This window comes from Phyllobates terribilis, unplaced genomic scaffold, assembly GCF_046119375.1.
Source record: "Phyllobates terribilis strain yellow unplaced genomic scaffold, ASM4611937v1 Scaffold_2__4_contigs__length_985480577, whole genome shotgun sequence".
Classification (NCBI taxonomy): domain Eukaryota; kingdom Metazoa; phylum Chordata; class Amphibia; order Anura; family Dendrobatidae; genus Phyllobates; species Phyllobates terribilis.
The window spans coordinates 453,805,895-453,833,090 of NW_027362762.1; the positions used below are offsets into that span (position 1 = coordinate 453,805,895).

General features: G+C 43.1%; 1 protein-coding gene across 1 annotated transcript in view; it reads right to left on the bottom strand.

The window, feature by feature from the left end:
* Positions 1–3,022: 3,022 nt before the first annotated feature.
* Positions 3,023–27,196, bottom strand: part of LOC141215629 (protein kinase C-like 1) — an 81,035-nt gene continuing 56,861 nt past the window's right edge. The window contains exons 2-6 of the mRNA XM_073665620.1: positions 15,683–15,936; positions 15,464–15,526; positions 14,752–15,298; positions 14,587–14,630; positions 3,023–4,984 (exon numbers count right to left, since the gene is read on the bottom strand). Of these exons, the coding sequence (XP_073521721.1) occupies positions 15,481–15,526; positions 15,683–15,936 (300 nt within the window). The 3' untranslated portion in view covers positions 3,023–4,984; positions 14,587–14,630; positions 14,752–15,298; positions 15,464–15,480. The remainder of the gene's footprint in view (positions 4,985–14,586; positions 14,631–14,751; positions 15,299–15,463; positions 15,527–15,682; positions 15,937–27,196) is intronic.

The following is a 27,196-nucleotide window of genomic DNA, read 5'->3' on the forward strand; positions in this document are numbered from 1 at the left end:
ACTCGGACCCTCTGCTTTTCGAGGTACAAGGCTACGTCCCCACAATGAGCTTTTAGTGAGTTTTTGATATTTCAGATTTTCTGCACCATTTCTGCACCCATTAAGTAAAATAGATTACTTGCATTTTTTCTAAAATATACAGCTTAAAAAACTCACCAAAAACACACTGTGGGAACGTAGTCTAAGGGTATGTGCACATCATTTAGATGCCGGTGAGCTTTCCCTGGTGAAGCTCTGCCACCGGTGGTTTTCACTCTATACCTTAAACGCTATTCTCTAAACGCTATTAACCTGCAGATATGGGGTTAATCTGCATATTTATAAAGCTACCTGGGCCCTTTACTGAAAGCCCAGCTACGGGGAGGAAATGCACTTTATTCTTCCCGGCAGCCTCCAGCTTTCAGTCATAGAGGTGCGGCTTCAGTCACCGTTCAGTACATAATGAGCGGCCCCTTTAACCGCGCCCTGGCACTGACTGACAGCTGGATCTGTACTGATGCACTGCTGAGCTGACAGTCAGTGCCGCGGGCGTTGTTACAGCTGCCGATCACGGTATACTGAGTGGTGTCTGAAGTTGCGCCGGAACATTAAACCCCTTAAGGACCCTGGGATTTTCCGTTTTTGCATTTTTGTTTTTTGCTCCCCTTGTTCCCAGAGCCATGGCGTTTTTATTTTTTGGTCAATATGGCCGTGTAAGGGCTTATTTTTTGTGGGATGAGTTGTACCTTTGAACGACATTACTGGTTTTACCATATCGTATACGGGAAAACGGGAAAAAAATTCCCAGTGCGGTGAAATTGCCAAAAGAGTGCAATACCACAGATGTTTTTTTTTAACAAATTTTTATCACGTTCATTGAATGCTAAAACTGACCTGCCATTATTATTCTCCAGGTCATTACGAGTTCGTAGATACCAAACATGTATAGGTTCTTTTTTATTTAAGTGGTGAAAAAAATTCCAAAGTTTGCTAAAAAAAAAAAAAAAAGTGACGCCATTTTCCAAGACCCGTAGTGTCTCCATTTTTCGGGATCTGGGGCCGGGTGAGGGCTTATTTTTTGCGCGCCGAGCTGAAGTGTTTATTGATACCATTTTGGGGTAGATCTGATGTTTTGATCGCCCATTACTGCATTTTATTGCAATGTTGCGGCGACCAAAAAACGTAATTCTGGCGTTTAGAATTTTTTTCTCGTTACGCCGTTTACCGATTGGATTAATTCTTTTTTTATGTTGATAGATCGGGTAATTCTGAATGCGGTGATACCAAATATGTGTATGTGTTTTTTTTTATTATTATTTTATTTTGAATGGGGCGAAAAGGGGGTGATTTAAACTTTTATATTTTTTTTATATTTTTAAAAACATTTTTTTTTTCACTTTTTGCATGCTTCTATAGTCTCCATAGGAGACTACAAGCAGCACTTGTCTGATCGCCTCTGCTACATAGAGGTGATGAGCTGATCACCTTTATGTAGCAGAAATGCTCCTGTGCTCTGAGCGCCGACCACTAGGTGGCGCTCATAGCGATCAGTACAAGACAACCACTGGGGTCTGCTGCAGACCTAGGGTTGTCATGCCCACCCATCAGTGACCCGCGATCACGTGACGGGGTCACCGATGGGCGGGGTAAGTGACGCGCTTCCGGCGCGGCGATGTTAAATGCCGCTGTCAGAGATTGACAGCGGCATTTAACATGTTAACATCCGCGGGTGGATCATAATTCCACCCGCGGCTGTTGCGGGCACATGTCAGCTGTAATAATCAGCTGACATATGCCCGGTTCAGTGTGGGCTCACCGCCGGAGCCCGCGCTGAACAGGGGGTGACAGCCTGCTGCGTACTATTACGCCCCAGGCTGTAAAGGGGTTAATGTTCTTGACCAGTTTTGAAAACCCAATATCCAAATGCCATTTTATGGGAATGTGAGGTAACAGAAGGGACCCCGTTCTGTATTCTCATTCATTAGTTAGCAAACAGCGTCTCCTGCTCTGGAGGACTTAACACTTCCATGATTTCCATGTACAGCCCAGTGATTATAAAGAATCATGTGTATTACTTCATTTCTCCTTTGGAGGCACTGTAGGGAAATTCAGCACCTGCTACCGGGTACTCACTTACTGCAGGAGGGATCAGTTTGGTCTTTATCCGCAGCACATTGGGGCTTTACTTCTGACCCATATGGAGAAACCTTACATGAGACCGGACGACCCCATCAAGACTCAGGTGCTAAACGCACATTCACTACATGGACGTCCGATGAAATAAAGACAAGAACAACGATGTAGGGGGTAAAAGAAAGATTTTATTTATAGATGGAGGTTATTATATATTTTACTATTATGTATATGTGTAAATTATTCATCTATCAGACTAAATCTGTTTATGGGCCGTGTTGATCCAGAGGAAGGCGAAAACCCCCTGTGAGGAATAGGCCAATTGTCCTCATATCGGGGCGGGGGGGGGGGGGATTCCTTCCTGACCCCAAATATGTTGATCAGAATAAATCCCAGGATCAAGGGCTTATACCGAAATTAAATACATTTCTGAAAAATGTATTAAACTATTTATCTTTTTCTTATTTTTGCACAGAGCTACTGCATATATTATACATTATCTGAAAACTTGCCTATATTTTAAAATGTTTTTTTTTTATGTATTTATAATAAACCACTAATAAGTGAATTACTTATATAACTGTCAATTTATATCTATTTAAGGCCGTGTTTATCCAGAAGAAGGTGAAAAATTCCTTCCTGATCCCAAATATGGCGATCGGGATGAATCCCAGGATCAAGGGCTCATATCTAATATGTGATACGTAAGTGTAATTTAAAAAAAAATATATAAAAATAATATTACTATTATATATTATATAAAATTGTATTGTATATTATTATATCAAATTTTATTATATAAAATATAAAATGATTTTCTATTTTTAGACTCATTTACATTTATATTTGTGTTAACTAAATTATTGTAAATCAAAAATGTTATATTATTATTTTACATAAATTCTATTATTTTTGATTTTTATTCTGTTATAAACATGAGAAGCTACTTATTTATTTTATTTTACTAAACCTATCTATGGGTCGTGTTGATCCAGAGGAAGGCGAAAACCCCATGTGAGAAATGTGCCAATTATTCTCATGACTGGGGAAAAATTCCTTCCTGACCCTGTGGCACCCCAGGGGGTCTGGTTGCCACAGTGGTAGAAATACCATGTCTGAGAGCGAGCATGGGTTTTCCTGGTCAGGAGCAATATTGCATGCCACGCCTCCTGCCCCAGTCCAGGGAGGGGAGGAACCTGCCCTTTATAAACTGGATCTGGAGGCGGGGTTAGGGAGTCGAGTTCCAGAGGAAGGGACAGAGCAGCAGCAAGGAGCTCTGTAGGAGCCAGGAGCTGGAGGCCAGGGACTGGAGCTGTGCAGAGCTCGTCCTAGCCGAAGACGCAGAGAACCGGACACCGGAGTCCGAGGCTGTGGGGGTTATACACCCAGCAGCAGAAACCACATGGCAGGGGATTTCAGGTCCTCTGGCCATAGGAAGCCCGGAGGCTCAGCCACACGAAGGGGACCGGTACCGCCACAGAGGAGCGAGGAATACCAAGGGTCCAAGTCGCCAGCCATACGGGTGAGCACCACACGGTACACTCAGGGACGTGGGCTACTACACGACTACAGCAGGGTAGCCAGGAAGAGTGCAGTCAGACGGGAAGGCCTACACCTCCACCTGGCCAGGGGAACTCTTGTTCGCTCACAGACTGACCAGGCCTCTAATGTTAGCCAGTACTCCCGGCAGGGTCTTCTTCATTACCAACAGTAAAGACCCTGAACTGCACTGCACAGACTCTGAGTCATTTCTGCTGCGCCCATGCACCATCACCCCCATCATCTGCACTCACTGCCCTGAGGCTATACTCCTCCCATGGGGAGTTATACTACCCTCTGCTGCACACACAACATCAGCCTCAGCGGTCTGCCCCGCAGCGGCGGTTCACAGTGACCCCAATCCACGGGTGGCGTAGTCGGACACTTAAACATTACAAAACCAAATAAACAGATCCGCCACTGGTTTGACCACCCTGAGCCACGGGACCGGGTCGCCGCCACGGAGACTACAACCCCTAGCATTACACAGAGACCCGGCTCCGGGTATTCCCCCACACACGGCCCAGGGGGCGCGTCAACCCCATATGGCGATCAGATCAAATCCCAGGATGAAAGGCTCGTACCTCCCTGTGTGTAATGGAAGTGAGATTTTTTTTATATGTTATTTATTTATATATTTAGAATTTAAAAAATGTTGTGTAAAATAAATTATTTTTGAAAATACTTTTTAACATTTTTAAAACTTTTTTTTTGCACTACTTATGTGTGAATCAACTTCTTGATATATTGCTAAACCTATTTAAGGAGGTGTAGATCCAGAGGAAGGCGAAAAACCCCTCTGAGGAATGGGCCAATTATCCTCATATTAGGGGGAAAAATTCCTTCTTGACCCCAAATATGGCGATCAGATTAAATCCCAGAATCAAAAGTCGAAATCTCTATCTATGTGCTATATGTCTATGTGTGGGTGCCTATACCTGTAGTGTAGTGTGGAGTCTACAACTATTATGTAGTGTGAGAGCTGTGGATATGATGGATGATGGGTGCAGTACTTACCTGGCCTGTGCTAAGGTGAGTTCAGGGATAAGGACCTATATTATACTAATGTTCCTGAACTCATCAGATGGACACTTAGCACAGGCCGCAGCCAGGGTCGCAGAAGACCTTCGGGCTGGAGGGATCTCAGATGCCAGCACAGGATTGGAGGAGGCCAAGTCAAGGGCCTGGCGCAGTGACACGATGGCAGTGGTCCAATATGAAGTTGTTATGGAGAGAGTTGATTTTCTAGGGCAGCCGAGGTGACAAACAGCACCAGAGACATGAGGTACGGGTCAGGAGGCAAAAAGTTCTGGGCAGTTGGCACGGGCTCATCCTGCAAGACATAAGAGGAAGAAATTTCAACAACTTCTATCTCCTGGATCTTCTGTTATATTAGTGGAATGGTCATTACAATGAACCATTCACCTACAGTGGTGGCCAAAAGTATTGGCACCCCTGCAATTCTGTCAGATAATACTCCGTTTCTTCCTGAAAATGATTGTAATCACAAATTCTTTGGTCTTATTATCTTCATTAATTTGCTTGCAAGGAAAATACACAAAAGAGAATGAAGCAAAAATCAAATCATTGATCATTTCACACAAAACTCCAAAAATGGGCCAGACAAAAGTATTGGCACCCGCAGCCTAATACTTGGTTGCACAACCTTTAGCCAAAATAACTGCGAACAACCGATTCCGGTAACCATCAGTGAGTTTCTTACAATGCTCTGCTGGAATTGTAGACCTTTCTTCTTTGGCAAACTGCTCCAGGTCCCTGATATTTGAAGGGTGCCTTCTCCAAACTGCCATTTTGAGATCTCTCCACAGGTGTTCTATGGGATTCAGGTCTGGATTCATTGCTGGCCACCTTAGAAGTCTCCAGTGCTTTCTCTCAAACCATTTTATAGTGCTTTTGGAAGTGTGTTTTGGGTCATTGTCCTGCTGGAAGACCCATGACCTCTGAGGGAGACCCAGCTTTCTCACACTGGGCCCTACATTATGCTGCAAAATTTGTTGGTAGTCTTCAGACTTCATAATGCCATGCACACAGTCAAGCAGTCCAGCGCCAGAGGCAGCAAAGCAACCCCAAAACATCAGGGAACCTCCGCCATGTTTGACTGTAGGGACCGTGTTCTTTTCTTTGAATGCCTCTTTTTTTTTCCTGTACACTCTATGTTGATGCTTCTTCCCAAAAAGCTCTACTTTTGTCTCATCTGACCAGAGAACATTCTTCCAAAACGTTTTAGGCTTTCTCAGGTAAGTTTTGGCAAACTCCAGCCTGGCTTTTTTTATGTCTCGGGGTAAGAAGTGGGGTCCTCCTGGGTATCCTACCATACAGTCCCTTTTCATTCAGACGCCGACGGATAGTACGGGTTGACACTGTTGTACCCTCGGACTGCAGGGCAGCTTGAACTTGTTTGGATATTAATAAATCCAAAAGAACAAAAAATAATTGGTGACCAGATATACCTTATTAAGTAAAGAACCTATAAATGTGAATCATGGTCGATATAAAATAGACATTTATTGAAGAAATTCATAAAAACACATAGGGAATAATAATACAAAAGAGGAAAAATGTAATCAGAAAAAATGGGCAACTGAGGGTAGGTAGGAACGTAGACGGACATATAAAATCATGTACAAAAAGCACACAATGACCAAAACCAGCCTAAGTAAGGACATATATTAAAACAGTCATTCAAGTAAAGTGCAAAAAGTGCAACGATAATGTCCCAAATGGGTAAATGCTAAGACTGCTGGAAAAAAGATAAGTGAGTCAAAAGATAAGAAGGCAGCTGTAAAGGTCAGAGGTACTGGAGAAATAACATGAATGAGTCCAATAGACTACCTGAACGTCCCTCAGAGTCCACACAGGTCCGACGCGCGTTTCGCCGTAGGCTTTTACCAGGATGGAGGGAAAGAGGATAAGGGGGAGGTATATATAGGGCAATAGACCAATGAGGAGACAGCTCTAAAAATATAAGCATAGCGCTATGCGGGAAGAACGCCAAGCAGCGATCTGTTGGAAGGCCGCGTCTCGTGAGAGCGCAGGCTATCCACAGCATCGGTGCTGGCGTGCGTGTCACGTTGGAACGCAAAGGCGCCCGGAAATGACGTAAGCGATACATCCGGAGTGCATATGGAACGCAAAACCGGAAGCGGGGTAATGAGAATCTCCGAGATGGTGATGACAAAAAGGGGAGGAGGGAGTAACTGCAGAAAACTCATGCGTGCCACCATGGAACGCAAGGAAACAGTGAAACAGGTAAGTAAAAAAGAAAGAATGTGTATATAGAAAGGAAAAGAACATGGACAAAACAGAAAAGGTGGATAACGAAAGTAAGAAAAGAAATAGAATAGTGAAAAATAAAAATAAAATAAAAAATAAAAAATAAAAAACTCAAAAAGATATGGTAATAATAAGAAATAATGAGTGATAGAAGAAATGTGCAAATGTGCACGTAAATACGTATACCAATAATACAAGGAAATAAATACATAAATGAATAAATGAACAAAAAACATATGGTGAAATTTACACCCACAAAATGAAATTGTGATGATGCTCAAGTCTGTAAAGAGAGTCTCGGAAATAAATATAGTGAAGAAAAAATATATATATTGGTGAAAGTGTCCATGGTAAATGCTTTATATCCATATCGTGACACATATTCAGTCCGTCCCAAAGCGTATTTCGAGGTACAGCATCATGGTCTATTATCCTCTCGTCAACTCATGGTCAGAAGGAAACACCTCAAGAAATACATAGGTGGGCGAAAGAACTAAGAAGCAGAAAAAAGAACAATGAATAAAAAACAGGCAATAAAAACATCATAAAAACACTAAAAATATATATGTTCAGTGACCAATAAAATAGGTGATGAGCAGAAAAAATGTTACCAAGAGACAGCTACAAAGAAGCTAAAAAAAAAAAAAAAAAAGAGAAAGAGAAAATGATTTAGAGAAAGGGGACAAAGCTATTAGATTCGTTAAGGCCTTGGGGTACCATGGTATTAAGAGTAAAGATCCATTTCACTTCTTTTTGGGCCAAGGCCTTTTTCCAATTCCCGCCTCGAATCCCCACGTAAACCCGATCTATTCCACTAACCTTGAGAAGGGAGGCATCACACTCATGATATTTTTTAAAATGGCGGGGTAAGGTTTTCAATTCATCTAAATTAGTAGATTCTTTGGCTGCTATAATGTCCAAAACATGTTCCCTTGTTCGTCGACGAAGCTCCCTGGTAGTCATGCCAATGTACATCTTATCACAGGGGCATCTGGCACTATAGATAACCCCTATTGTTGTACACGTGATGGTATGCGTGATGATATACTCCCTAGATTTTTCCGCATTAGTAAATGTCTTCTTTGAGCAGATATTTGGGCAGGCCACACATGACCCACAAGGTCTACATCCCCATGAAGGGCCTTTAGATCCAAAGATATAAGTTTTTTTCTTATTGTTAAGATGACTATGGACAAGTCTATCCCGTAAATTCTGAGCCCGTCTGTAAGTAACCATAGGATTACGGGGGATATATGAGGAGAGGGTTTTATCCAGAAGAAGAACCTGCCAGTGTTTATTCAAAGCATTCCATATCTCATTACTTCGAGAATTGAATGTTGAGATAAATCTCACAATATCTTTGCCTCCACTAATTTGTTGTTGTTGATATAGCAGGTTCTTCCTATCTGAGAATTTAGCTCTCCGATAACTTCTTTGTATAATTTTCTCATTGTAACCCCTCCTTCTGAATCTGTCTTTGAGATCCAATGCCTGTTTTTCAAAACTCTCATCATTAGAACAGATTCGACGGATTCTCAAGAATTGGCCCGTAGGGATGCCATTAATCAATTTCTTGGGATGAGAAGAGTTAGCATGCAAAAAGGCATTAGTCGCCGTAGATTTCCGAAAAACGTCTGTTTGTATGAGTCCATCATGGTCAATATTCAGCTTAACGTCCAGAAACTCCATGTTGTGTCTCCCAGTCTTGAATGTTAATTTAATGTTGAGATTATTGAGATTTAGAGTGGAGATGAGATGTTGTACTTCCGTGACAGAGCCCTGCCATAAAAAGAAAATATCATCAATGTATCGACCCCAGTACAGGATCTTGTCAATACCCTGTACTGGGTCGGTCATGAAGATCTCCCTCTCCCACAGCCCCAGGAACAGATTAGCATATGAGGGGGCACAGGCCGCTCCCATTGCTGTCCCCTGGAGCTGTAGGTAGAAGGAGTCTCCATGCAAAAAGAAGTTGTGACTTAAAGTAAACTGTAAGAGCCTGACTACAAGTTCGCGCATCCCAATCTCCACATCTGACATCTCAAGAAAAACCTCAGTGGCCCTGATGCCGTCCTCATGGCGGATGGACGTATAAAGAGATTCAACGTCACATACCACCATGAGGACATCCTCATCAACATGTACCCCATCCATTTTTTTGAGAAAATCGGTGGTGTCCCTAAGATGGGACGGCAAAATCTCTACCAGAGGGTGAAGAATGTGGTCAATAAACCGACAGATGGGTTCACAGAAATTTTGTACACCGGACACTATGGGTCTACCTGGTGGATTAATCATATTTTTGTGAATCTTCGGGAGAAGATAAAAAGTGGCAATGCGTGGATTCTTATCAAAGAGGCAGTCAGATTCCTGCTTCGATAGTATCCCTGATGATACTGCCTCACACAAAATGGACCTAAGCAGATCCTGGTATTTCAAAAGGGGATTAAAGGTAAGTTTTTTATAGGTGGTAGAATCCCCCAAGTGTCTCTTGATCTCATTTAGATATTTAGAAATGGGCCATAAGACAATATTGCCACCCTTATCTGAGGGTTTTATAACTAAATCGCGAAGATCACTCAGTTCGTCAATTGCCCGCCTCTCTTCTCTACTACAATTATCATAGAGGCGTCTGGTGGGTATATTTTTAAATTCATTGGTGACCAGTTGGACAAACAGGTCAATGTGAGGGTACAGTGAAAGAGGGGGAAATTTTTGAGATTTGGGTTTGATAGAGTCAGGCAACTTACATATGTTTGGTATTGTTTGTTCTTCCATGAGGTCCTGTAACGTCTCTACAGCTTCCTGTTCTTCTAGAGTGGGAAACATGTAAGGATCGATAGGTTTGTGAAACATTTTTTTAAAAATCAATTTGCGGGCAAACAAATGAAGATCTTTTATTGCCACAAAGGGGTCAAAATTACCCGAAGGTGAAAAAGAAAGACCCTTTCCCAGAATATCAATCTGAGATTGGCTCAAAATATGATCAGAGAGGTTAATTACCTTGAGACTAGTATCAGATGATTCTTTATCATTAACAGGTCCACCGCGAGGGTTATTTCTCCGTGGATCTTGTTTATTATGTCCCCATCTGGTATTGTAATTGTATCTTGAACAGGAAGATTCATTAGATTCATTATCAGTGGAGGTAGCAGAAGACACTGATGTTTTTCGATCGCTCTGGGTAGTTCTGAATTTCCATTTGTAAATCTTATCATTCTCCTTATCTAGTAAATCACGCTGATATTTTGTTGCTTTGGTAGTCTTAATTTGTTTTTCCCAGGATGTAAAGAGACCATCAATTTCACCATTAAATTTATCGAGCTCATTCTGGGGTACAGCTGCTTTAAGTTGGTCCAGAAGAGAATCGATTTCATTATCCGTCTCGGTCAAGGTCATCCCATTTTTCTTGATGATTAATTGTAGGAACTTCCCTGAGCAGTCGTTACAGATCGCTTCCCATTGTGAAGTGAATTCAATGTCCTCTTTTCCATATGATGGGAACACTTGGACTCTAAGTCCCCTAGGTATGAGACTCTCCTCTACATATCTCTCTAAAGTGAATTTGTTCCACCAGACCTTGATCCGGCGGTGGTAAAGAAGTTTTAATTTCTGCTTAAGATCACGAATATTTTTTTGGTCACTAATATCAATCTGAGAACTTTTTCCTCTAAAAACAGACAGGGCTAAATCATGCCATGTCGCCTCTTTGGCACGAAAATCCATATCAGGCAAACCTCTGTAAAGATACAGGAAAGTAAATAAATCCAAAAGAACAAAAAATAATTGGTGACCAGATATACCTTATTAAGTAAAGAACCTATAAATGTGAATCATGGTCGATATAAAATAGACATTTATTGAAGAAATTCATAAAAACACATAGGGAATAATAATACAAAAGAGGAAAAATGTAATCAGAAAAAATGGGCAACTGAGGGTAGGTAGGAACGTAGACGGACATATAAAATCATGTACAAAAAGCACACAATGACCAAAACCAGCCTAAGTAAGGACATATATTAAAACAGTCATTCAAGTAAAGTGCAAAAAGTGCAATGATAATGTCCCAAATGGGTAAATGCTAAGACTGCTGGAAAAAAGATAAGTGAGTCAAAAGATAACTCTTACAGTTTACTTTAAGTCACAACTTCTTTTTGCATGGAGACTCCTTCTACCTACAGCTCCAGGGGACAGCAATGGGAGCGGCCTGTGCCCCCTCATATGCTAATCTGTTCCTGGGGCTGTGGGAGAGGGAGATCTTCATGACCGACCCAGTACAGGGTATTGACAAGATCCTGTACTGGGGTCGATACATTGATGATATTTTCTTTTTATGGCAGTACTCTGTCACGGAAGTACAACATCTCATCTCCACTCTAAATCTCAATAATCTCAACATTAAATTAACATTCAAGACTGGGAGACACAACATGGAGTTTCTGGACGTTAAGCTGAATATTGACCATGATGGACTCATACAAACAGACGTTTTTCGGAAATCTACGGCGACTAATGCCTTTTTGCATGCTAACTCTTCTCATCCCAAGAAATTGATTAATGGCATCCCTACGGGCCAATTCTTGAGAATCCGTCGAATCTGTTCTAATGATGAGAGTTTTGAAAAACAGGCGTTGGATCTCAAAGACAGATTCAGAAGGAGGGGTTACAATGAGAAAATTATACAAAGAAGTTATCGGAGAGCTAAATTCTCAGATAGGAAGAACCTGCTATATCAACAACAACAAATTAGTGGAGGCAAAGATATTGTGAGATTTATCTCAACATTCAATTCTCGAAGTAATGAGATATGGAATGCTTTGAATAAACACTGGCAGGTTCTTCTTCTGGATAAAACCCTCTCCTCATATATCCCCCGTAATCCTATGGTTACTTACAGACGGGCTCAGAATTTACGGGATAGACTTGTCCATAGTCATCTTAACAATAAGAAAAAAACTTATATCTTTGGATCTAAAGGCCCTTCATGGGGATGTAGACCTTGTGGGTCATGTGTGGCCTGCCCAAATATCTGCTCAAAGAAGACATTTACTAATGCGGAAAAATCTAGGGAGTATATCATCACGCATACCATCACGTGTACAACAATAGGGGTTATCTATAGTGCCAGATGCCCCTGTGATAAGATGTACATTGGCATGACTACCAGGGAGCTTCGTCGACGAACAAGGGAACATGTTTTGGACATTATAGCAGCCAAAGAATCTACTAATTTAGATGAATTGAAAACCTTACCCCGCCATTTTAAAAAATATCATGAGTGTGATGCCTCCCTTCTCAAGGTTAGTGGAATAGATCGGGTTTACGTGGGGATTCGAGGCGGGAATTGGAAAAAGGCCTTGGCCCAAAAAGAAGTGAAATGGATCTTTACTCTTAATACCATGGTACCCCAAGGCCTTAACGAATCTAATAGCTTTGTCCCCTTTCACTAAATCATTTTCTCTTTCTCTTTTTTTTTTTTTTTTTTTTTTTTTTTTTTTTTTTTTTAGCTTCTTTGTAGCTGTCTCTTGGTAACATTTTTTCTGCTCATCACCTATTTTATTGGTCACTGAACATATATATTTTTAGTGTTTTTATGATGTTTTTATTGCCTGTTTTTTATTCATTGTTCTTTTTTCTGCTTCTTAGTTCTTTCGCCCACCTATGTATTTCTTGAGGTGTTTCCTTCTGACCATGAGTTGACGAGAGGATAATAGACCATGATGCTGTACCTCGAAATACGCTTTGGGACGGACTGAATATGTGTCACGATATGGATATAAAGCATTTACCATGGACACTTTCACCAATATATATATTTTTTCTTCACTATATTTATTTCCGAGACTCTCTTTACAGACTTGAGCATCATCACAATTTCATTTTGTGGGTGTAAATTTCACCATATGTTTTTTGTTCATTTATTCATTTATGTATTTATTTCCTTGTATTATTGGTATACGTATTTACGTGCACATTTGCACATTTCTTCTATCACTCATTATTTCTTATTATTACCATATCTTTTTGAGTTTTTTATTTTTTATTTTTTATTTTATTTTATTTTTATTTTTCACTATTCTATTTCTTTTCTTACTTTCGTTATCCACCTTTTCTGTTTTGTCCACGTTCTTTTCCTTTCTATATACACATTCTTTCTTTTTTACTTACCTGTTTCACTGTTTCCTTGCGTTCCATGGTGGCACGCATGAGTTTTCTGCAGTTACTCCCTCCTCCCCTTTTTGTCATCACCATCTCGGAGATTCTCATTACCCCGCTTCCGGTTTTGCGTTCCATATGCACTCCGGATGTATCGCTTACGTCATTTCCGGGCGCCTTTGCGTTCCAACGTGACACGCACGCCAGCACCGATGCTGTCTCACGAGACGCGGCCTTCCAACAGATCGCTGCTTGGCGTTCTTCCCGCATAGCGCTATGCTTATATTTTTAGAGCTGTCTCCTCATTGGTCTATTGCCCTATATATACCTCCCCTTTATCCTCTTTCCCTCCATCCTGGTAAAAGCCTACGGCGAAACGCGCGTCGGACCTGTGTGGACTCTGAGGGACGTTCAGGTAGTCTATTGGACTCATTCATGTTATTTCTCCAGTACCTCTGACCTTTACAGCTGCCTTCTTATCTTTTGACTCACTTATCTTTTTTCCAGCAGTCTTAGCATTTACCCATTTGGGACATTATCATTGCACTTTTTGCACTTTACTTGAATGACTGTTTTAATATATGTCCTTACTTAGGCTGGTTTTGGTCATTGTGTGCTTTTTGTACATGATTTTATATGTCCGTCTACGTTCCTACCTACCCTCAGTTGCCCATTTTTTCTGATTACATTTTTCCTCTTTTGTATTATTATTCCCTATGTGTTTTTATGAATTTCTTCAATAAATGTCTATTTTATATCGACCATGATTCACATTTATAGGTTCTTTGTTTGGATATTAGTCAAGGTTCTTTATCCACCATCCGCACAATCTTGCGTTGAAATCTCTCGTCAATTTTTCTTTTCCGTCCACATCTAGGGAGGTTAGCCACAGTGCCATGGGCTTTAAACTTCTTGATGACACTGCGCACGGAAGACACAGGAACATTCAGGTCTTTGGAGATGGACTTGTAGCCTTGAGATTGCTCATGCTTCCTCACAATTTGGTTTCTCAAGTCCTCAGACAGTTCTTTGGTCTTCTTTCTTTTCTCCATGCTCAATGTGGTACACACAAGGACACAGGACAGAGGTTGAGTCAACTTTAATCCATGTTAAATGGCTGCAAGTGTGATTTAGTTATTGCCAACACCTGTTAGGTGCCACAGGTAAGTTACAGGTGCTGTTAATTACACGAATTAGAGAAGCATTACATGATTTTTCAAACAGTGACAATACTTTTGTCCACCCCCTTTTTTAGGTTTGGTGTGAAATTATATCTAATTTGGCTTTAGGACAATTCTTTTTGTGTTTTTTCATTGAAGACAAATTAAATGAAGATAATAAGACCAAAGAATTTGTGATTGCAATCATTTTCAGGAAGAAACTGAGTATTATCTGACAGAATTGCAGGGGTGCCAATACTTTTGGCCACCACTGTATGTAACATCAGATATAATGTATCCTGTGTGTACAGCGGTCACTCACCAGATGGTCTTGGATTCTTTCACAGCCCAGATATTCTCATCAACCTAAGAATAACAGAGACATAGTCATTGGCAGAAACAGTGGGAGAAGACAAGGATGGTCATAACGGCCACAAGGTTAGAAGAACATTTGATGGAATTTATCCTCAGAGAACGATGATCTTACCGGGACCAGCTTGGTGACATGTAATTAAATCCGGCCACGGGCTTAAAGGCTTTCTTTTCCTCCGGCCACTGCATAGGATGGTTCTCCAGAACTGGCCTGAATGGTATGAATGGCGGCTTTGCTCTCCTTTTCTCCAGATCCTCCCAGCCAATGGTGGAAAAGAATGGATGCTCTCTGATGTTCCCGCACACACCCAATCATTTCTGAGGATTTTTGCACAGCAGCTTCTTGATAAGATCTTTCAAGTCAGCATCAAGGAATTTCAGGCTCTCCTTTGGTTATAGCTGTGTAAGCCATTTTGCTGACGGAGCCGGTGTAAAAGGGGGAGCATCCTACTGCCATCATGGATACCACAATCCCCAGGCTCCACCAATCCACTGCTATGCCATATCCTTCCTTGCGAAGCACCTCAGGAGCCATGAAATGGAAAGTGCCCGTCACTCCAGAGATGTTATTGGAGGAGGTGACGCCATCTTGGGCGAGCCCCAGGTCAATTATACGGATGTGGCCATCTGCATCCAACATGATGTTTTTTGGCTTAATATCTCTGCAATGAAATAAGGCAACATAATAAGAGATCTGCCGAGTGATACAGAAGATGGAAAATGGGTCACTGCAAGATTAGGTGGACTAGGCAAACAGGAGCCCAGGAAAGTTGGGGCAATTTTTCTAGCATGTAAAGGAAACGGAGAAGGAGGAAAGTTCTGCTTACCGATGGACGATGTTGTGTCAGTGGAGGAACTGGAGGCCACATACAATTTCTGCTGTGTAGAATCTGATGGATAGAACAGAGTGTAGTATCAATGTCATCGCTGGTACCTCCTTCCCTCCTGGGCTACATGACCTGCAAGCCCTCTCCCAGCTACATCTCCAGCTCAGCTTTTATTTTCACCGCTCTGCTCTCTTTTTCGTATATCTTCCTCTTTCTCACCTTACGTTGTCAATGTCCAAGTAGCTGCACATCTTAATCAAAGCCTCGAGGCTGCCGCCGGACAGATACTCTGTAATGAAATACGCGAGCTTCCGAGACTGCTGTGCGGCATAGAGGTGACATAAGAATGGGCAGTCTCGGGCCGCCAGGAGTATCCGCCGCTCTCTCATAAGGATGTTTTCATTGACCTTCTTTTTCTTGATCATCTTTACAGCCATACAGATGTTTCGGCTGGGGACTGATGTCAGGACCACCTGAGGAAACAAATAGGGAATGCTTAGAAAATGTGTATGGGAGGTGGAAAACAGCTGGTTTATCTACTGCACAAGAAACGGATGGACTGAGTGATTTGTGAGTCTGCTAATAACCAAGACTTTATAGCAGAGCAAAGCTAAGCTATTAGCATAATGCACTTCTCCATGAATGCTTTAAGGAGAGGTCTTAAAGGGGTATTCCATTATCACCATATGGAACAAATAGGACAAACACTGGATGGCACTTTGAGCTGGTTGGGGTCAGTATTAGTCTTATATCAATGTGCAACTGATTTAACCCCTGTATAGCCCATGACGTATTAATACGCGTCAGTGCCCTGGGCTTTAAGAGCCTGACCCGTATTAGTACGTCATCGCGATCGCGCGCGCACACAGGCTGTGCGGGCGCGATCGCCGCCGGGTGTCAGCTGATTGTCACAGCTGACACCCGGTACTATGTGCAGGGAGCGGTCCAGCACCTCTCCCGGAACATTAACCCCCGCAATGCTGCGATCGAAGTCGATTGCGGTAGCAAGGGGAGGTGATCGGTATACTCACCTCCTCTTCTGGCCTCCAGCGCTGTCTGCCGCGGCTTCCCAGGTGTTGCCATGACGACCCGATGTCGTCATGACAACATCCGGGTCACCAGGCAGCAGGAACATTGTTTGGTCATGCGCAGTGCACGACCACACAATGTTCTCACTGTGCAGCGCTGACTGCCTGCATAGCACAGGGATGGTGCTCCATCCCTATGCTGTGCAGGCGATCAGAATAAAAAAAAGTTAAAGTCCCAGAGTGGGACAAAGTAAAAAAGTGTAAAAACTCTCAGAAAGTGAAAAAAAAAAAAAATTGTAAAAATATACAAAAAAAAAAAAAAAAATAATAATCCACCAAAAATAAAAATATAATGTACCCATCAATAAATATTATTATGAAAAAAAAGCAAGCAAACAATAAAAGTACACATATTTGGTATCGCCGCGTCCGGAACAACCTTACCTATAAAACTGTCCCACTAGTTAACCCCTTCAGTGAAGACAGTAAAAAAAAAAAAAAAAAAAACGAAGCAAAAAGCAATGCTTTATCACCATACCGCCAAACAAAAAATGGAATAACACGCGATCAAAAAGACGAATATAAATAAAAATGTACCACTGAAAACATCATCTTGTCCTGCAAAAAACAAGCTGCCATACAGCTCCATCATCCGAAAAATAAAAAAGTTATAGCTCTCAGAATAAAGCGATGCAAAAAAATATTTTTTTCTATAAAATAGCTTTTATTGTGTAAAAGCGCCAAAACATAGAAAAACTATATAAATGTGGTACCGCTGTAAACGTACTGACCGGAAGAATAAAGCTACGTTATCAATTTTACCACACGTGGAACAGAATAAAAAAAAACAAAAAAAAAATTCCTGAATTGGTGATTTTTGTTTATTCTGCCTCCCAAAAATCGGAATAGAAAGCGATCAAAAAATGTCACGTGCCTGAAAATGCCACCAATAAAAACGTCAACTCATCCCGCAAAAAACAAGCCATCACATGACTCTGTCTGCCAAAATATGGAAAAATTATAGCTCTCAAAATATGGCGATGCAAAAACTAGATTTTACAAAAAATGCGTCTTTTAGTGTGTGACAGCTGTCAATCATAAAAACCCCATATGATTCTGGTATCGCTGTAATCGCACCGACCCGAAGAATAAAGTCGTCTAATCACTTATACTGCACGAGGAACCCTCACCATTGTGAGGGGAATGGGTATGTGGCACACTCTATAGTAAAGTCCTACATCTGGGTCAGAAATCAGTTAGTTGTTAAAATGTATACACTGTCCCTGGATGTGTAGTACGTCCTTTGTTTTTCTATTTGCACGCCACGTTACCATTTACTCTATTACACTATGTGAACTTTTTTAGTAATAGTTTCAATAAAGATGATATTTTATACTTTTTCGTTCATTTTGGGGATTTTTTGATCGTCGTTTTTTCCTCTTGCTGTCTGATGTCAATTAGCGATTATATCCCTGCATTACTTAGTCCAAGTGCATCGTATTTGAGTCTAATTGTTGTTGAGTATTAATTATGATGCACAATTATTGGGTGTTTCAGAAAATAGCTAATGCAGATAAATTGTCAAATATAGGTTGATAAAGAAAAATATATCAGATATATCTCAATTTAATCCAAATTTTTAGATTAATCAGAGTCCTCATTGTGCACAAATGCAAAAAGACAGTATAACCAAAGAGAAAAGGGGGGGGGGGGGCCAGGAACAACGTACAACAATGTTTTTAATAGAAACATAAATTTTATTGAGTCAGTCAAAAAATATATATAAGCAGCAATACAGTAAAAGCAAAAAACAGACACAACACAGACACAGGCGACAAAAAAATGTTGGTGAGTGAGCTAATTACACAGAAGATTGAGTAAGTAAATACATGTGCACGTGGGTATACCAAAAGCAAATCACCAGGAGGTAGATTTCATAGTAACATAAGAGAACACTTGTTGGTTCACCTAGACTGTTAAAGCCTATCTAGAGGGCCTTCAGTATAGCAGCTGTTAGTAATCCATAGTAGAGAGTAAATACAAGAAAAAGAAGGGGAAGAGTTGCAAATGATATACACACAAACGATCAATAATACCTAAATGTGGTCAGCTCACCCATCAAGAGACCCGACATGTGTTTCATTACAGTTTCATCAGTGGTCAAAAAAAAATATATAAAAACTTACTTGGCCAAAGCTGCCCCTACCCAAGATATCATGGATGGTAAAATTGCTCATGTTAAGCCTGGGGTAGGGGCTGGATGTTCCGGGGTCCCTGCTGCATCCAGGTGTTGGCTATTCATCCTCCAATCCATTGCTTTTGGCCTCTCTCCTCTTCTTCATGATCTTCTTGAATCCAGTGGTATAACTGTCCTCTTCTCTCTTCCTTTTCTCTTCTCTCTTCTTCTCCTCTCTCTCTTGTCCGTCTCCTGTAGACGCCATTTGCAGAAATATCTTCCAGTCTGTAGACCTCCGTCCGATCTCTTCAGCCGACAGTTGAAAGTAAACAGCAGTTGGTCGTGTGCAGGTGTTGTCAGTGACGGAACCCCAGGTGGCATCTGCCAGGCAGCGGCTCTTGGACCTGCTCTGCCCTATACACTGATGTGGGCATCATGGGTGACAGTTTAGGGACAGAGGAACGGCAGAGAACTTCATGGCGGCTTCTAGTGCTGTTTTTTTAATTTCACAATACATTCTTTTTATTCACATTATACAGACAGGTAATAATAAGCCAAAAATATATTAAAAAAGCCTAACAAACTATAAAATACCAGCTCTTCCCATTACCATTATGATTCTAGGGTTTCCATATATTTAAAAAATCATTACTTTTATTTTTCGTGTTATAATATTATTTCTTATATTTCACATCTGGAGATGAGCTAATCAATTTGACGCAAATTTAATTTGGATCAAAATTAAACAAATTCTCTGGAACCGGCAAATTTGAACAATTTGTGATTTAAGTCAACTGAAATGCCAAAAACCAAACCAAAAGTAATCAAGAGAAAGCTCAGATGACCTAAAGGGCGGTTGCGCAGGTTTCTCCATACATGCTTGCAGCTATCACATCACATGATATTACACGGCCCATTACGAGGGTGTTAGGGTTCACCTGGTAAGGTGGTAAATCAGAGGCATCAACTTTGAGGTAAAACGGCCTGCTGACATGAGGATGGTGTCACGGGTGTATCAGAGGTGACAGTCGCCCTGCAGCTGGTTGCAGGAGATCTCTACATTTGGCATTACAGACATCTTCTTAAAGGAGAGGCTGTCTCTAGGACGTAGCGGCTACCTCCCTCTGGTAATTAGCTCCCTGGCCTGGGTGTATATATACCTGGTGTGTCTGAGAGGGAGGTGCCGGCTATATTCATTTCTACTTGTGAAGGCTTAGCAAGAGCAGTACTTCGTCCTCTCTGGAGCTTGAGGCCGAGTTCGCATTTGTCTGGAGTCATCTAAAGCTAAGCATTTTCCCCCTGTTTGTCTACCCTTGTTGTCTATAGAGTTCAGTGGAGATCGACTAGCGCTCATCTCCTCCCATCCCTAGCCTTAGCCATACACCAGGGAAAGACAGGGCAATGCACGCATGGGGCGATTGCTGAAGAGGCAATATAGGGACAGTAGTTGAGACAGGGTGACACTAGACGAGACTAGGAGGTCTCCACTTCCCCTTTTCCCAAGTGTCTGGGCTCCCTTTCCCTCTTCCCTCTGTGTTGCACTAAGTCTTTCCTACACTTTGCATGACATTATAGCCGGCCGAGCACGTTTTGAAAAGGAAAAAAAAGCAAAAAAAAACTGACATTGTGTTTTTGCTTTTTTTTCTCTGTGTGTTTTTGGGTGTGCACCTTTTTTTTCCTTTCTCCCTTGGTATGGGTTCAGTTGCAGAGCTTGCAGAGCGGCTGCACAAGCTCTCTCTGGAGGTGAATGACCTCCGCGGTGAGGTACAGCAGCAGCATCAGCGGTTACAGGTTGCCAATGTGGGAGTCTCAGCTGGGAAGCCTGTCCAGCCTAAATCCAAGGTTGCCCTCCCGGACAGGTTTTCAGGAGGCAGGGACAATTTTTTTGTATTTAAGGAGGCATGCAAATTGTATTTCAAACTTCGTCCTTACTCCTCCGGTAATGAGGAGCAACGGGTCATCGTGCTTATGACTGTCCTAATAACCTGACCCCCTGAGCTATACTACCGAAGTCCAGGCTGTATAATCTTTCTGGCCCTGAGAGACTAGCCATGAAGGATTTCATTGCAGAAAGTCTGGAGAAGGGACATATCAGACCCTCATCTTCGCCCGTGGCGGCAGGGTTCTTCTTCGTGAAGAAAAAAGATGGTTGTCTACATCCCTGTTTAGATTTCCGGGAATTAAATCAAATTACTATCTGTGATCCATACCCTCTTCCTCTGATTCCTGATTTGTTCAGCCAGGTTGTGAGAGCTAAGGTATTCTCCAAGTTGGATTTAAGGGGAGCCTACAATCTGGTTAGAATCAGAAAGCGCGATGAATGGAAAACAGCGTTCAATACGCTTGAAGGGCATTTCGAGAGTCTGGTTATGCCTTTCGATCTGACCAATGCACTTGCGGTGTTCCAGCATTTCATTAACAATATTTTCCATCATTTGGTGGGCAGGTTTGTGGTGGTCTATCTGGATGATATTTTGGTTTACTCACCTGATTTTGAGACACATCAGGGGCATGTTAAACAAGTGCTTCAGATATTAAGGGATAACAAACTATATGCCAAACTAGAAAAGTGTGTTTTCGCCGTTCAGGAGGTGCAGTTTTTGGGGTACCTCTTGTCATCTTCAGGTTTTTGGATGGATCCGGAGAAGATCTGTGCTGTCCTTGATTGGGACCGCCCCAAGAACCTGAAGGCTTTACGTTTTCTGGGCTTTACTAATTTTTACCTGAAATTTGTAGCATCGGCGTCCCTGCCTCCTGCTAGGCAGAGACGTCGTTCCCCTCACCTCCCTGCTCCATCCTCGGCATCCTCCTCCCGCGCTGCTGGCAGCGCTCGCTGCTTCCCGGGCACTGTGCTTAGGGCGTGCGCGCGCTCCCTCTCTCTTAAAGGGGCCGCGCGCGCCGTCCTAAGGAGTCCCCGGCCAATTGCCGGTGGAGCTCCCATATATAAGGCACCTCCTCCAAAATGGAGGTGCCCAAGCAAAGTTGTTGCAAGCCTTTCACCTCTGCTTCAGCCCTCAGGTCCCATTGCCAGTCTGTTTTCCAGCTCTGTCTACCTGCTTGCATTCCCTGCGGTCCTACAGTCTGTCTACCAGCATCCGCCAGTCTGTCTATGGACCAGTCCGCCTGAGGATCAGGAGGCACCTGCCTGATACCTGCTCACCTGGGAGTGCTCACCTGCTATCCGCATGCTAGCCTACCTGGAGGCTCTGCCGTCACTAGCCGTGACCACCTGCCAGCCAGCCGAGAGACTCTTACCCGCTCACCTGGGAGCGCTCACCTGCTACCCGCCAGCTAGCCTACCTGAAGGCTCTGCCGTCACTTGCCATGACCACCTGCCAGCCAGCCGAGAGACTCTTACCTGCTCACCTGGGAGCGCTCACCTGCTATCCGCCTGCTAGCCTACCTGGAGGCTCTGCTGTCACTTGCCGTGACCACCTGCCAGCCAGCCGAGAGACTCTTACCCGCTCACCTGGGAGCGCTCACCTGCTACCCGCCTGCTAGCCTACCTGGAGGCTTTGCCGTCACTTGCCGTGACCACCTGCCTGTCTAGAGACTCTTACCCTGCTGTCACTTGCCGTGACCACCCGCCTGTCAAGAGACTTTCCCCGTCACTTGCCGTGACCACCTGCCCTTCTACCCAGAGACTGTTCCTGTCACTTGCCGTGTCTACCTGCCCGCCTTCCTGGGAGCCACCCGCTTCCTTACAAAGACTGCCCCTTTGTATAGTAGCTCAGAGGTTCCACCTCCCAGACCCGTTACAAAATTCATCCAAAATTACTCTGTAATTGTGAAACCTCTTACTGACATGACTAAGAAGGGGTTTGATTTTTCCAAATGGTCGGATGCCACCCTGCAGGCTTTTTCCTCCCTAAAGAGCTGTTTTGCCACAGCACCTATACTCAGTCAACCCGATGTTTCCCAATCCTTTATTGTGGAAGTTGATGCGTCGCAGGTGGGGGTTGGAGCTGTGTTGTCTCAGAGTCCGTCCCCTGGGAAATGGCGTTCATGTGCTTTCTTTTCTAAGAAATTATCTTCGGCTGAGAGAAATTATGACGAGGGTAATAGGGAGTTTTTGGCGATCAAATTGGCGTTCGAAGAATGGCAACATTGGTTGGAGGGGGCTGTCCATCCTATTACTGTTATCACTGATCATAAGAACCTGTCATATCTTCAATCGGCTAAATGTCTCAACCCTAGGCAAACCAGATGGTCCCTATTTTTTACTAGGTTCAATTTTGTTGTTACTTTCCGTTCAGGGGTAAAAAATGTCAAGGCTGGTGCTTTGTCCCGGAGCTTCCCTGGTGGTGGTTACCATGAGAACCCTGCCCCGATATTACAGAAAGGGGTAGTCATTTCGGCACTGTATCCTGAACTGGAGGGTGAGGTGTTGGAGGCTCAGGGGGACGCCCCTGCCTCCTGCTCCTCAGGAAGGTTATTTGTACCATCTAATCTGCGCCGCAAAGTAATTAAGGGACATCATAACTCTGTGCTTGCTGGGCATCCAGGTGGTAAGGCAACCGCGGACCTCCTCTCTCGTCGTTTTTGGTGGCCGGGGTTGCATCGGGATGTAATTGAACACGTATCTGCTTGTAGTATTTGCACGCGTTCTAAGGTTTCGCATACCCGTCCGTCTGGTACTCTTCTTCCACTACCTATCCCTAGTAGGCCATGGACTCACTTGTCCATGGATTTTATTACTGACCTATCAGTTTCGGCAGGCAAAACGGTGGTTTTGGTGGTTGTAGATACTGTAGGTTCAGTAAAATGGTTCACTTCTTCGCATTACCTGCACTTTCAAATGCCAAGACACTTGCTCAGGTGTTCATAAATGAGATCTTGAAGCTTCACGGGGTTCCCTCCGATGGGGTGTCAGATCAGGGGACCCAGTTTATTTCCAAGTTCTTGAAGGCATTCTGTTCTTGACTGGGGGTGCAGCTGTCCTTTTCCTCTGATTTCCACCCTCAGTCGAATGGACATGCCAAGCGTGTCAATCAGAATTTGGAGACCTACCTCAGGTGTTTCACCTCCGAAAATCAGGAGGATTGGGCATCCTACTTACCGCTGGCAGAATTTGCCATTAATAATCATCGGCAAGAATCCACTGGCAGGTCACCATTCTTCGGTGCATACGGTTATCACCCACAGTTTAGTACCTTTAGTGGGAAAGGAGCTTTGGGAGTTCCTGAGGCGGAATGGTTTGCTTTGTCTCTTTTCTCTGTATGGCAGGGTGTTCTGAGTAATTTAAAGATCATGGGAGACAGATATAAGCGTATGGCTGACAGAAAACGCTTGCCAGGTCCGGACCTGAATGTGAATGACTTTGTGTGGTTGTCTACCAGGAATAGAAGATTGAAAGTTCCTTCTTGAAAACTGGACCTAGGTTTATTGGTCCCTATAAAATAACCGCCGGCATTAACCCAGCAGCGTTTCGTCTTGAACTTCCTCAGGCCCTTAAGGTCCACAATGTGTTCCACAGGTCCTTACTCAAGAAGTATGTGGCACCTCTTGAGCCCTCACATCTACCACCACCCCCAGTAATGGTTGATCATAATCTGAAGTTCCAGATTTCGAGGATTGTAGATTCTCTTCTCTAACGTCGTTCTCTACAATACTTGGTGCACTGGAAGGGTTATGGTCCAGAGGAGAGGATGTGGGTTTCAGCATTAGAGGTGAATGCTCCCAGGTTGGTTTGTTCATTCCACACCTCTTATCCGGAGAAACCCGCTCCTTAGTGTCCGGAGGCCACTCGTAGAGGAGGGGGTACTGTCACAGGTGTGTCAGAAGTGACAGACAGTCTCCCTGCAGTTGGTTGCAGGAGATCTCTACGTTAGGCATTACAGACACCTTCTTAGAGACTGTCTCTCTAGGACCCAGTGGCTACCTTCCTCTGGCTAATTAACACCCTTGCCTGGGTGTATAAATACCTACTGTCTGCTGGAGGGAGGTGCTGACGATACTCACATTACCCTTTGTGAGTGCTCAGAGCAAGTGCATTACTTCATCCTCTCTGGAGCTATGAGGACGGGTGTTCATCTCTCTGAAGTTGACTAAAAGATAAGCTATCTTCCCTTGTTTCTTCCCCCTTGTTGCCTTTAGTTGTCAGTGGGGATCGACTAGCGCTCATCTCCATCCCTTTCTCTAGCCAAACGCCAGGGAAAGACAGGACGAGGTTTGCGTGCGGCGATTGGTGAAGAGCCAACATAGGGATGTTAGTGGAGACAGGGTGATAGGAAATCAGCCTAGGAGGTCTCCACTCCCCCTTTCCCTAGAGTCTGGGCTCCCTTTCCCTCTTCCCTTTGTGTTCCACTAAGTCTTTCCCACACCTTGCTTGACAATTTGGGACCATTGCCTTTAAACTGAATGACTTGGGTCAAACGTTTGGGATATCCTTCCACAAGCTTCTCACAATAGTTGATTGGAAATTGGGCCCATTTCTGCTGACAAAACTGGTGTAACTGATCCAGGTTTGTAGGTCGCCTTGCTCGCACCTGCCTTTTCAGCTTTGCCCATAAATTTTCAATAGGATTGAGATCAGGGCTTTGTGATGGCCACTCAAAAACATTGACTTTGTTATCCTTAAGCCACTTTGTTACTATTTTGGCAGTATGCTTTGGGTCATTGTCCATTTGGAAGACCCATTTCCGCCCAAGCTTTGACTTCCTGGGTCTGGCTGATGTCTTGAGATGTTGCTTCAGTATTGCCACATAATCTTCTTTTCTCATGATGCCATCTATTTTGTGAAGTGCACCAGTCCCTCTTGCTGCAAAACAACCCTACAACATGATGCTGCCACTCCCGTGTTTCACAGTTGGGGTAGTGTTCTTAGGCTTCCAAGCTTCTCCCTTTTTCCTCCAAACGTAACAATGGTCATTATGCCCAAAAAGTAAAATTTTAGTTCCACAGGACATGTCTCCAAAATTTAAGGTCTTTGTTCCTGTGTGGATTTGCAAATATTAATCTTGCTTTTTTATGTTTCTTTTGGCTTTTATGTTTTTCTTATGGCTTTTTCCTGGCAGAGTGGCCTTTCAGCCCATGTTGATACAGTACTCATTTCACTCTGAATATTGACCCAATCTTACCAGCTTCCGCCATTATCTTCACAAGGTCTTTTGCTTTTGTCCTTGGGTTGATATGCACATGTCAGACCAAAGCATGTTCATTTCTGGGACACAGAACCCGTCTCCTTCCTGAGCAGTATGATGGCTGGACATTCCGATTTTTTTTGTACTTGCTTATAATTTTTTGTACAGATGAACAAGGCACCTTCAGGTATCTTGAAATTGTTCCCAAACATGAGCCAGACTTGTGCAAGTCCACAATTCTCTTTCTGATATATTGGCTGATTTCTTTAGACTTTCCCATGATATTACACAAAGAAGCAGTGTGTTTTAGATGTGAATTAAAATACATCCACCGGTGTGTTTCTAACTCAGAAATCAGAAGCTTCCAAACACATGACATCATCATATGGGCATTCCATAATTGTCACAGCCCAGTATCCAGTGCAGGCTTTTCCTCTCCTCTGCATTCATTGGGAAAGAGCGCGCTGGATGCTGGGCTGTGATGTGCTGTGAAACCCCGCCCACAGCCCATCAATCAGGGGGGAGCGCATCACTGGGTCACGCCTGGCAGCAGCCGGAAGTGACGTGATTTCAGCAGATGTGAGAGCAGACTGCAGCTGGGTCACATGACGCCTAGTGAGCGGCCAGCGATAGCGCTACTCACAGGCACAATTGGTAGCAGTATGTATTTGCAAAAACACTTGTTTACCAGGTTTAAATCAGTGGGGGCATTGTGTGTTGTAGTGGACAACCTCTTTAATCCTTCCGGCACCCTTAGCTTTTGGTCACAAAGGCGCAGCCGGAATGGCTTCAGTCACTCCTCAGTTCATAGTAAACGGCAGCTGTGACCATACCCCCCACACTGACAACTGGCTCTACAGTGCATCAGTGGAGAACCTGCTTTCAGTCAGTGCCAGGGACGCAGTTACAGCTGCCATTCACTGTATACTGAGTGGTGACTGAAAGCCTGAAGCTGCCAGGAGGAATAAAGCTAATTTCCTCCCGGCAGACAGGCTTTCAGTCCAACAGCCAGGCTTTCAGTGCGGCAGCCACACAGCTTCAGGAATCTATTAACCTGCAGATTAACCCCATATCTGCAGGTTAATAGCGTTTTTTCACATGAAAGGTTCCATTTAAAATCCAAACCGACCAATCATGTATAGTAACAGATCATATATTGAATTACTACAAAATTTCACAATAATTAGGCGCTTAATCACCATTGAGAACTAATTATACACAAATATCGATGAAAGGATATCCAGCACTCCGTGAGTGGGCTGAAATCTTCAAATTTATTTCAACATAAGCATAAAAAGAACAACTTAGCAAAACCAGAGGGGCTTAATCATGGTTAAAATCATGGTTAAAACGTTGGTTTTGCTGACTAAGTTGTTCTTTTTATACTTATGTTTCTGAAATAAATTGGAAGATTTTAGCCCACTCACGGAGGGCCGGATAACCTTTC